The sequence below is a fragment of the Tachypleus tridentatus genome, chromosome 13 (assembly GCF_004210375.1).
Source record: "Tachypleus tridentatus isolate NWPU-2018 chromosome 13, ASM421037v1, whole genome shotgun sequence".
NCBI lineage: Eukaryota > Metazoa > Arthropoda > Merostomata > Xiphosura > Limulidae > Tachypleus > Tachypleus tridentatus.
Window position 1 is genome coordinate 38,055,788 of NC_134837.1, and position 13,338 is coordinate 38,069,125.

Here is a 13,338-nt window from a genome sequence, read left to right on the forward strand (position 1 = left end):
CTACAAATAACAATATATACTGCCATTTCATCTAGCTTCTCAGATTAAAGATATGTTGAAGTGCACATTTACATCAAACCCAGCACTCAACAACTGACTGTTGAAGTTAGCTTCTTTATGGTGTAGGTCTCCTTTTACAACAAAACATGAAGTCCATTGTTCACTCAACTGTGCTGTTGAGTGAGTCAGTGGGTAGTCTTTAACCCACTTTGATGTAATCAGTAATGACCAGCTTTCAGTGATAACCTCTTTCAAACTAAGACTGTGGACCAGTTGAAGTTAAAGTGATTCTATTGAGAAGAGAACCAACAACTCTGAAGGAATTTTTCTGTGACATGACTGTTTTGTTTTATTTTGGTATAAAACTGTGAAGGAAAGTATGTGTAGTTGTTGTTTAAAAAGAAAAATGTTGAAGATCAAACTACCAAGAAGTTAACTACAGAGATATATCTATATTTTAATATGTGTACTACTATCAATACAACATTTAGGGCAGTGCCCTTCTTCAGATATCACTAACTGAACAGTAAATCTGGTTAACCTGAAGATGACCTAAAAATATTGAAACATTGTTCTGTACTTTATTTCAATTAGTTTTAATACCATACCAGCTGTCTTTAGAATACATTAGGTTATAGTTTTCTTATGTATATTTCACAAAATTGCCCTTATCATTGATGAAGTTCCAGCAAGAAGGTGTATTGAAGCTATCATTGTGTGTTTTGAATCAAATATATCAGATCCTTTTTTGACACTCTCTGGATCTAACAGAATCATCTGTTTTATGCCACAAAAATGAATATATAATTCTCAATAAGTTTAATAGCCTTTTCCAAAAACCATTGTTTTTGTTTCACTCAGTACTAAGAGTGTCTCAAACAAACAGTTATTACAACAAAATTATGAAATTTCCTCATCTTTCTCAGTTATCTTAAAAAGCGATTTCAGAGGAACAGAAAATATTATACTTTTAGATAATAATATGATTCAGGAACTTGGTGTAATTCAGGTACAGAGTTTCCATCCTTTTAAGTGGTTGTGAAAAATATTTACAACTACACGCAGGTGGATGTTTCTCAGTTCGACTAGTTACATTTTGACCATGAAACATCAATTTCCACTCAGTTGCAGTGCATTTAAAAAGTACTGTGTACTAGTAACAAAAAAAAGAGAGAGAGAGAGAGTAATATTCTGTTACTAATTAGCAATTATTTTAATCGTTAAGAAGTTATAATACAAAATGTATATAGGTTTTAAAATATGATTCTATCAGCTGTCCAAGACTGATATTTTTATCACTTATTTTCAATATATGTAACTTTCTTCTGTAAGAAAATATTTTAATGATCCAAACATTTATTTTGATTTCACACTAAATATATTCAAACATTTTATAATGATAAGCAACTAAAAATAGGATTTTGTCAGTATATTTGAAAATATTGTGCAATGTATCAGTTACGTTTTAGCTTGCCAACTGAAGTACGTAGGTTAGGAAACCTCCAAAATTTGAGTTTGTGGCTGTACTTAACAGAAGTTACTGGATTTGAAGATGTAGTTGATATTTGAGAAATTATCATTCAAATCTAATATAATGGTCCAAGCTTAGTCCACTTATTAGCATATTGATACTCAATGGTTTCTGTCCAATTTCTACCAAAAACAATGGTTATTTGCACTGTGGGGGCTGTGGGTGTATTATAAGTGTGGAGATCAAATCACACTGTGCAGTATGGTAAAACTAGCCTAATAGTTGGCAATGGATGATGTTGACAAACTACTTTTACCTTGGTCTATTTCTTCAAATTAAAGACATCTAGTACAGGTAACCTATTCATGGCATTGCACTAATACCTGAAACAAGCAAACAACAATTGAAATATTAAAGATACATTACATATTTCTGTAATAACTCCTAAACTTAGAAGCTGATGCATAGATGCACAAATATTTCTAACTCAGGCACTGTACAGGCCATTCTTTACAGCAAAGAACCTATCATATTTATGGAACATGAAGTGTAGCTACAAATCATAGAAAGTGCTTCTTTAAAGTTGTCAGTCAAGTAAAACCATTAAGCACATTGTGTACATTAGAAGAGTGAAGTAAATGTTGCATTGAGTGTTGAAGTAATGACTTAAATGCTATAAAACATATTAAATGATAAAAGTAACCAGTGCCATAGCTCATTAATATCTGTTGAATAAATTGTATTATTTCATAATGTAAAACATAGCTGTCATAATGTAAAACATAGCTATCATAATGTAAAACATAGCTGTTTTCAAGATTGATTTTATAAGTTTTTTTCCTCCATTCCTACATTATTAAGATTTCTCAGGCAACTTGTAATGGTCACAATTTCTCAGGCATCTTGTAATGGTCATAGGTAACTTACCATTTAAATATTCATTGGAACATGTTTTTACATAAAATCAGTAACTTACTGTAGCTTACAGTGTTGAAAGCACTACCCTGTTTCAATATGTTAGAAACAAAAAATAGGATATATCACATACAATAGTAGATGCATGGACTAAATAAATTATACACATAATGCTGTATCTGCAAGCTCACCCATGTGCCTGTGTTAGTACAAAACTGAATTATTTTGAAACTTAATACAGCAAAGTTTATAATTTTACTACACATTTCATATTTGAAGCTGTTTCAGTGATAAATGTCAAATTACGCTAAAATATTTAATCAGTGTACAAATATTTTAAGCATTTTTGTACAGAGTACAGTACTGAATAACTTTAGTCTTTGTTGAATTCTATACTTGATTAGTGATTTTTTACTACCTAACAGAGTGAAAGAATTATTTAAAACTACTGTTATATAAAACTGTAAATTTGGGTAGTAAATATTTTAGTATGAAACATGTTATTATAAAAATATGAAACTACTAAATTTATGACATATGTAAAAGGAAAAAATACTGAATTTTTAAAAATAGTTTGGTGACTATTAGTTTATTGATAACAGTTTGTACTGTGTTTAAACCAAAAAGAAATGTATAAAAACAGTTTAAAAAAAAAGAGTAGAACAAAATGGGTGTTTGAAGATCTCAGAAACTTGTATTGATGTCAAATTATTAATACTGTTTGATAGAACCATTAGAGATTATCACTCAACCTACATCATATATTGAAGTAGAAGAAGATCAAAAGGATGGCTTGACTTTAGTTTGTGAGGCAGGAGGGTTTCCTTTCCCTCAATATACTTGGTTTCATAAGGGAAAGGAGTTAGAGACACAAAAGGACTCTGTGCTGCACATTTTCCCTGTCAAGTAAGTTTATTATGTGGATAAATTTCCATTGAATATATTATCTGAAAATATTTAGCACCAGAAGAAATACATATTTACTGTATTTGTAAATGAAGAACAGTGTCAATTTTATATATTTCAAATTCAAATTTTATATTTCCTATCTTTTGAGATTTCATTGTAATAAGTATCCCAATCATGCTGGAAAAAAAGAAATGTACTTTTCAAATTAATGACACACTTTCCATTTAATTCTAATTACTTTATATTATAATATGCTATTAATAGAGTTGGGCTGTTAATGGAATTTATTAATTAATTAGTAACATTCAACTAATAGATTATTCTTATATACATATATTTTTTACCAACATTTTTCACACTTCCCTGTGTTTAATGTGATAGACATTTTCAAGTACAACAGTTTAGGATGAAGTATCATACACATAACGTAGTGAGAAATCTGTGACAAGCTAAAAATATGATTAATACTGCTTTGTAGGTTACTCTTGTCAAATTCCTGCAAGACTACTAAAACTCAAACAAATTTTTTTATCAAAAATATATAACAGATAACATGTAAATCAGTGAAAAAATTGAATTTTACATTGATCCCAGGAAAACAATAAGAGTGTAACATTTACTGTTTAACAAGAAAACTTGTGATGGTACAAGGTGATTTCTTTTTGGATGTTAAAATGGTTCATGGTTCATAAGGAGAAAATAGAAATATAAGAAATATTAGAATCACAATAACATGAAGAAATCTTTAATTATAGATATTTCAGAAATATTTTCTAATTCTATTATCAATGTGAATACTTGAAAAATAATTAATGTTATAAAAACATCATAAAGAAAAGCTTTTAACAAGAAGATGTTACTTACAATGGAAGTTTAGAATGTTTAAAGTTTAAAAATTAGTTTACTATACTAGGCAGTGTTTGAGCATTATGTGATGACAATCATACTTTTAGTTTACATTTTCAGTGTTTCCCTCATAGCTAAAGCTAGTTGTAATTAAGTAGAAGTCCTGTTTGTGTGCAGTTGATTGACAACTTAACAGTATTACTTATTGATAGACTGTTACTAGTTCATGATTATTAACTGATAAGTGTCGATTGCATAGTAGTTCATACAAGGCACGGTGTAGAATCAAAGATAGGTTACTGGTAAAACCCCTTGGTAGTTGGTATTTACCTTTGCAGTAATGTTTATAAGACTTCCCTTATTTTTGTTTACATCACCAACTACCATATTACATGTACACCAATCACTTTGAAATTAAATACCACCATACACTGTAATCTGTGATGACGAGAAAATCCACTTGTAGAGAAAATTATATATTTAAGAATGGCTGGTATGGGTGGAGAAAGCACTGATAGAGGAGCCATGCTTATACAACAACTCAAGCCCAAAATAAACCAATACAAAGGAACACCTTTATACCTATATAAGTAATATATCCAACATCTAAGGACACCCTCTATATTCCTACAGTCAATCACACAACCACCTTCAAGCTTGTGGTCAGCTACCAGTCAGTAACACTTTCTTTCTTTGTGAACCTAATGATGACCAAAGAAGGTTGAAACATTGTTCACTCCTCTGTTAGTGCTTTCTCTACCTGTACCAGCTGTTTTTAAATATATAATTTTCCATACACTATATTATGTGTAGGCTTACTACAAGTTTGTATGAACTACACCTGGTGTACATATTTGACTCACATGTTAGTGCTTAACCTATCTTGTAGATTTTGCTTTGATCTTGTTTGACTCCAAAGATAATAAAGAATTTATTGATATCAGTACTGGTTTTAGTTTTATTTGCTAACTTTTTGTTTATTCATTTTTTTTTTTTTTTGCATAGGAGGAGATTTTAAAACAAGGATTGTGAGGTTAACATGTAAAAGACTTGCATTTAAGAAGTAAATAAAGTTTGTTTGATGCATGTGATTTTTATTCTTCTTGCTTTACTTTTTCTTGTGTAATTTAGTACAAGATCTCTGTATTGACCCCTGAGGTCTTTGTCTTGAATGGTGAGGTCTCAGTTATACCACTGGTAATTTCTGACATATGCGGTTAAATGTGTGAGTTGTTAGCAATCAACTTTTGTTTTTTTTAGCAATCTTGTCCTAAATAACTGGTTAAGTTTGTAACTCATAGTCAGTAGCAATACAGTAAGTTAAAAATACAGTATATTTGAAACAGACCATAGCCTCACTGTGGTAAGTTATGTAACCAGCAGCCACTAGCCTTCACCTTTTTCATTCATGTAGATCATCCATGTAGATAATAAAACAATAGCACTGTTTATTTTCTCATCAGAAGTAGAATGACATAAGCATTTAGCATGAAAGTTGTGATGTGTTAGGGTTAGTGTTTAGTCTCTTAGTTTTAAATGGTTACTGAATGCATAGGATATGTATGTGTATGAAAGGTTTTAACATCTTTTGTAGGATCCAAGAAGCCTACTTTTACAGAGAATCATTAGTTGTTACTATAAGTCTTTGGTTTTTCTTCTTTATTTATGATCTTTGAAAATTTGTTCCTTTCAGAATCTGGTACACGAATTTTCAGTGAGTAATATTAAACTTTGTGTTTGTTTTGTAGAAGAGAGCACAAAGGAAGTTACTTCTGTCAAGTCTTCAATTACAATAGACAAACTGAAAACTATAATAAGGTGATTTCAACACCTGTAGAAGTCAAAGTTAAACCAAAACATCAGTCATTATACTTATTTGGTAAGATTGTCCATAAAGTATTTTTAAAAATTTTGTAATAGTTATTAATATTGAGTGAAGTAGTTGGATATTGTTTCACATACACAATTTTTGTGATAATTTATTTCATATTGCAATTTAATGATCTTAAGTGCATAAATATTTAATACATGCTTATCTTTTTTTAGCACAAAATATTTGTATTAAGAGTACATAAAAAAGTTGTAGCATTACTGCAGTATTGCATTTATCAGAACATCAAATTAGTCATAAAACAATTGTATTTGATAAAATTATTGTATTTATCATGTCATAAACATTGTAAGTTTCTCATGTACCTGCCTGTGAGATTATCATGTTACTACTAACTCCCATTTAAATCAGTGTGTTTAATGTGAACTGCACTGGTGTGTTGATGTCATCATGTAATAATAGCTTTCCATCAGTAGGAAGGTGACACAACCTTGATGCCCAGTAACCCCCTTATGCACTTGAACTTGAGATAGTTTCATTCATTTCATTGGCACTATGTTGAACAGACTGGTTAGTTTTCTCAATTTAAGTTCAGTTTGATGAAATTTACATCAGTTAACAAAATTGTTTTTGTTTTTTTAATTAATTTTTTATTGTTATTTCTCAAATAATAGCAACTTGTAATTAGTGTTTCTGAATGATAATGCTATACACATGCAAATATTATTTCTTCTATAGCTTTTGGAGGCTCATAAACTGTTGGGGACACCTTAGCCTTTACTGGACGTATTATGGATTACCATATGTGTACTGATTTTTCTTCTCCTGTCATCTTGCATACTTTCTCTTCATATAAGAATGACCTGTTGGATTTGACCTGATTTGGTAGTGGTAGTACTTTACCATTTGAAGAATGACCTTCCAATATCTTTCTGGACTTCATTCTCAAGTTTGTTTGTTTCTTTATATTTTGCCTGTGTCCTTTGATTTTGCTCATTCTTCACTCTAAACCCAGATCATGAGGTTTATCTTAATTTTCTTTCTTGCTTCTTATTAGGGTGTATGCTGTTTTCTTTTTCTAACATTGAAATGCCTTATTTCCCTCATCCGTGATGACGAGAAAACCCACTTGTAGAGAAAATTATATGTTTAAAAATGGCTGGTATGGGTAGAGAAAGTACTAGTCATACCAGCCGTTTTTAAATATATAATTTTCTTATTTCCCTCATATTTCTGACTATTTCTTTTTATCCTGCCTTGTAGATACTCTCTCTTTCTTTTTTTGATTTTTTTGTCTTTATCTACTAGGCCTAATTAGTGATCAAGTTATTTGTTTGATCTGTTTCCCATTTTCAAGTTTTTGTCTTTTTTCTACCACCCTTCTGTATTCTCTCTTCTCCCTCTGTCCTTCTTTGTGCTTCAGAGGGGTTTTTCTGTAAATGATTTGTTCCCTTCTGTTTGCATGCTTAGCCTGCTTTACTTCTTTTGCTCTATCCCTCCTCACTTTGTTCCCTTCCTGTTGGGTCGAGTTGTGTTCCTCATTGCTGTACATTATCTTCCTCCATGTATACATGATCTTCATTGGTCTTTTTTTTTCATTGCCTGGATGCCTTTGGTGGTGTAAATTTCTCATTGGAGATCTGGACTGAAGTTGTATGATTACAGCCCTCTTTATCTTCCCAAATTTTTCTTCTTTCTCAACCTTACCTTTTAACTCTTATTCTTGCCCTGTATTACTCTACCCCTGATTTCCCATTCCAGGTTCCAGACCTTTCTCTGTTTCTCATCCTTCTACTACGTAATGTATGGATTATCACTCTTTTTGTCAGTGACTAACCTGCCACTTCCAGTTCTTTGCCTGCAGTTGGTCTCATTTTGTGCTGTCAGTCGTTTTTTTTTTTTATTCCCTACAGGCTTTCTTTTGGTTCCTCTTCCAATATTCTTTTCTCCTTCCTCTGACTCCAGTTCTTATCTTTTTCACCAGGTTTGCAGTTAGTCATAATCAGTGTGTTGGAAACCTTCTTATTCATCCACATTGACCCACCCTCCATATACACTACATGGCCAAAAGTATGTGGACACCCAACCATCGCACCCATATGTGCTTGCTGAATATCTTATTCCAAAACCATTGGCATTAATATGGAGTTTGTTTCCCCCTTTGTTACTGTATCAGCCTCCACTCTTCTGGGAAAGCTTTTCATAGATTTTGGAACATGGCTGTGGGGACTCTCTTCTTCAGCCACAAGAGCATTAGTGAGGTTATGCAATAAGGCCTGGCTTGCAGTTGGCATTCCAATTCATCTCTAAGGTGTTTGATGGAGTTGAGGTCAAGGCTCTGTGCAGGCCACTCAGTTTCTTCCACACCAACCTTGACAAACCATATCTTTATGGACCTCACTTTGTGCACAGGGGTGCTGTCATGCTGAAACAAAAAAGGGCCTTCTCCAAACTGTTCCCACAAAGTTGAAAGCACACAATTCTCCAGAATGTCACTGTATGCTGTAGCATTGAGATTTCCCTTTACTAAAACTAAATAGCCTAGCCCAAACCATGAAAAACAGCCCTAGACCATTATTCTTCCTCCACCAAACATTACAGTTGGGACTATGCATTCAGGCAGGTAGTGTTCTCCTGGCATCTGTCAGACTACCAACTAGTGAAGCATGATTCATCACTCTAGAGAATGCATTTCCACTGCTCCAGAGTCCAGTGGCTCTGACACTTGGCATTGTGCATGGTGATATTAGGCTTATGTGTGGCTGCTCAGCCATGGAAATCCATTTCATGAAGCTCCCAATGAACAGTTCTTGTGCTGACGTCACTTTTAGAGGCAGTTTGGAACTTGGTAATGAGTGTTGCAACTGTGGAGAGACGATTTTTACATGCTTCAGCACTTGGTGGTCCCTTTCTGTGAGCTTGTGTGGCCTACCTCTTCGCAGCTGAACTGTTGTTGTTCCTAAACATTTCCATTTCACAATAACAGCACATACAGTTGACTGGGGCAGCTCTATCAGAGCAGAAATTTCACAAACTGACTTGTTGGAAAGGTAACATCTTATGACAGTGCCACGTTGAAAGTCACTGAGCTCTTCAGTATGACCCATTCTACTGCCATTGTTTGTCTATGAAGATTGCATGGCTGTATGCTTGATTTTATGCACCTGTTAGCAATGGGTGTGGCTGAAATAGCTAAACTCACTAATTAGAAAGGGTGTTCACATACTTTTAGCCATGTGGTGTATTTGTGTTTCATCTATCAGATTCATGTTTTTAAATTCCTTGCTCTTCTATTTGACTTAGCATCAACCCCTTTTGTATTCATTTGATTTTTGAGGGGATTTGCTTGTCATCTTCACAGCATGGGGTTGTCACTTTTCATGGATGGTTGACTTCTTTTGGCCAGTACTTGGGTACTATCCTCTTCTCACACCTACTTTCTTGTAACAGGAAACTGCTTTGTTGTTGTGGTCAAGATATTCATGTCCATTCTCTTTCTCACTCATTCTCTTGGTACTTCAGAACATTTTATTCCATCTGTTATCTCATCCAGGTTCAGCCTTGTTTTCTTTCCCTGTGAGCTACAGAGTACCTGGTTATCAGGATATGAGCTTTCCATTCTCATCCTGCATGAGGGATTTTTTTACTGTTGGGAATTCTGGCTTTTCTGGAATCCCTTATTCCTTTATAATATACATATTTGCAACTTTTCTGGTAAACCTGGCTGGTCCATTGGTCTTGGTTATGAACCTCTCTTCTACTCAAAGTACTGTTATGGTAGCTGGACCATTCTAATAATACCTTCAGCATTCCCTTACCTCCCACAAAACAGATCTCTGTTTCTTCCCCAATGCTTTTCTTTTGGGTTGGGGAGAGCATGACTTCTGGCATTTGGATACAGAACATGCATTCACTCTTTTCAACAAGCTTGAAACTTCTTGATGTTAGTCAGGCATTCTCCCATTTCTTACACATACTGTTGATCATTTGGTTATGATCCACTCCAACAATTCCACAGCTGTTCTTTACATCAACTTACAGGTGTGCTCTTTGTTCTTGGGCATTGGGCTTACTCTTGTGGGCCCATTCATGTTGAGTTCTTCTTGTTGCTTGTCATGTGCTGGAAGCTATAAACCTGGTGGCACACTGCCTATGTGAGCTAGACAATATTCTACAATAAGAGTGGTCTATTATAGGTCTCTTAACTCCTTGCTTTCTCTCCTCTGGCCCCTTGTTCCTCATCACTTGGCTCTGATCATTGATGCTTTCAGCCTGAACTTGTCTTACATTTTTCTGTATGACTATCTTCCTTTTTAACTCCTCCCTCAGGTTATCACTTTGTTATGTGTCATTCTATGTCAAGTTCTACTGGTAGACACCTCTTTGGCCAGATCAGTCATGGTTCCCTCTGTTTTTTTTATTAGTTTCCAAACTCATCCTTCTTCTACCCAATGTCTCCTATCTATTGCTTCAACCTCACACATAATTTGTTTTCATCAAGAGATATCAACCCTCTATCTTTATGTGTAGGATTTGTTTGGTTTGTTGCACATTGGGCTAGAATCTCTAAAGATATAGGACTCTTCTTGTCAGAATTCTGTTGCTTTTCTGTATCTGTTTATCAATGAAAGTGGTAAGTCTTTTGTCACCAGTCCATCTGCCATCTCTTTCCTTCTGGTTATCTTAGTTTGAACCATCTCTAGCCCTTTTTTTTTTTTAATCTGACTGTTTGGCTATGGTTTGTTGCTCATCACCATTGTTGGTTATCAAGCAGCCTTGTGAACAATGTTTTGGCTTTTCTGATTTCAGAAGATGTTTACATCCCCTCTCCATTCTGTTTTGCTCATTCATTCTTTGCCAAACTTCTTGTACGGCTGGGATCTCATTGTGGTTTTGCATGCTCTGACACGTGCCCCATTTAAGCTGTTGGCTTTCCACTCTTTGTATGACTTTTTTCTCAAGGCTTTTTTCTGTCTTTTCACTATTCTTATGATTTCTTTGCTATTGGTGTTTGTTGTATCCTCTTTCACTGCAAAGTGGCATTAAATGACAAATCTCCTAAAGTAAATGATTATTAGTGTATGTGTAAAGTTTCTCACTTTACTCTCATTGGATTACAGATATCTCTGTGAATTTCTTATACATATGTATTGATTTGGAAGTATTGTTTCCTCATTTCAATATTAATTGTTATTTGGAGTTACATCATTGAAGAGTTTGCTTTGGAAATTACAAATTTTACACCATAACTTTATTGCTACATGACACTATGGTCTTACGTGTTGAAAAAGAGGGTAGCATATACTTCTATGTATATATATTTCATATTTGTAGTGTTTGCTTGGGCACACCAGAAGAGTTCACAACTCTGTTCCTCTTTCTTTTTTTCTGACCAGCTAATTGTACCACATTAATATCAGCAGAATGCAGAAAGTCAGTCATGTTTTATAAGAATAATTTGCATTTGCTGATACACTAGTGTGTTGCTAAAATACAAGATGTGGAATCACTGGTAATGTGTTAGTGGAGCTGAACAGTTAGTGAAACTCATTAACTGATTAATTATCAGTCTTATTTTCACTTGAAACTTGGATAGTTTAATAATTGATAACTAATAATCATAAACTGTTTTTTATCAATTGATATTTATTTTTCTTACATTAATTAGTTTAATAAGAAATTTATATTAATTCATTATTTTACCTGACATTAATGCTCATAGGTGATCAGTTATCAATTAATAGAATTGACTATTCAATCCTAGTGTTAAGCATATGTATATTTGGATCACTCTGAATTCATGACCATTCAGTGTGTAGTGCCATCATTGGTAGATGCATAAGTGGTAAAATGTTGTAGTCCTTTCCTAGGAAACTTGTTCATATAGCAAGATTTTTGTATGATTTAAAACAAAATGATACAACATTTGAAAGCAAGGAACATTCAGTGTTCTCCATAGAAACATGAGAAAATTTGTACATCAGAAGTTACTGTAAATAATCATGAGCAACATTTTCACTTGCAAACTTGTTATGGTAATGAAACCTTCCATATCTTCTGATCTTCTTAAGATGATGATAAACAAAGAGATAAAGGTAATGGAGACTTATGAGCTGCAAGTACACAAACTTCTAGTCAAAACTCAGTGTTAATAGTGGTGTTTATTAGAAACATGGTAATGAAAACTGGAAATATTGTATTTGACCACATACTGTAGAATCTCCAAATGCAGCTGCTATAAACATTTATGTTGTGGTCTACTTAGATGTGATCTTTAAATTTATTGTTCTTGCATAGTGTAAGATCTGCAAAAATGTTATCTATATGTGGGATTAAGGTTGATCTTGATGAGCTTGTTACAGTGGAAACTGTAGTTTCAGACAATAGGACACAGTCATGACTCAAAGTGAGCAGATCAACAACAAAGAAATTTATTTTAAAGGCATCATGGAATGTAGAACATAATTCTTATGAAGTGCATTTGACCCTCAGTATTTGTTCTTAACAAAAAATCCTTCTGTTTATATATCAAAGATAAAAAGAGGTTCTTTATTGTTTATTTTTTGCCGTTTCAGTAAGCTGTTTAACCTCATTTTTATTTTTTAATCATCCAGTCAGCTATTTGTTTATGAGAGAGTTTGTCAAAACTTAAGTGTAGAAATAATTTTTAATTATGCAATTTTGTTTTCCACTTTTTATTTTCCAAATTTGAAAATAAATTTATACAATAATATGTGCTTTATTTTTATGAATACAGGTACATTGAGTTATTACTGAATATTGCTTTATTTTAGAGCTTCCAGTAATTATTGCACATCCAATAAATCCCAGTAATGGCAAGACTTCCCAAGGAAGTAGTCTTTTATTAAACTGTACAGCTTCCAGTAAGTTACCAGTGCACTACCAGTGGTATTGTAATCATACTATGATGCCAGGTGAGAAAAGGCAATTATATATCATTGTACAGAAGGCTTATATGTGCATATTTGATGATAAGGGACCCACTTTGAAACTAATAAAACTTGGAAATGGATTAAAGGGGTAACAAAGCTTTATTATAATTTTATCATATTAATAAATCTACAACATTTCTTCAGGTAAAAGTAGTTTACCTAAATACAGGAATACATATGGTATGGAATAAGAAAAATAAATGACTTGAGACTGCTGAACAGTGTATAGAAGTATCTTGGCACCTTGGGATGTTGATTTAGAGTGAAGCTTTTTTTTTTTTTTTTTCAAGTTGAGATACTTTCTCTGATTCTGTTTGTTGATGTTTGAGTTTTTGTTTAAAATTACAATGTTTTTAATAGATGCACCATTGGTTTCTTTGAGTTTCAGAGAGAGTAAACATGGAAAGAATTTT

General features: G+C 33.1%; 1 protein-coding gene across 4 annotated transcripts in view; it reads left to right on the forward strand.

The window, feature by feature from the left end:
- The window catches only part of LOC143236931 (mucosa-associated lymphoid tissue lymphoma translocation protein 1-like), a 64,563-nt gene that overhangs the window by 15,713 nt on the left and 35,512 nt on the right, over positions 1-13,338 (forward strand). For all 4 annotated transcript variants that reach the window (XM_076475628.1, XM_076475631.1, XM_076475629.1 and 1 more), the window contains exons 4-6: positions 3,115-3,292; positions 5,890-6,020; positions 12,767-12,907. In XM_076475628.1, the coding sequence (XP_076331743.1) occupies positions 3,115-3,292; positions 5,890-6,020; positions 12,767-12,907 (450 nt within the window). The remainder of the gene's footprint in view (positions 1-3,114; positions 3,293-5,889; positions 6,021-12,766; positions 12,908-13,338) is intronic.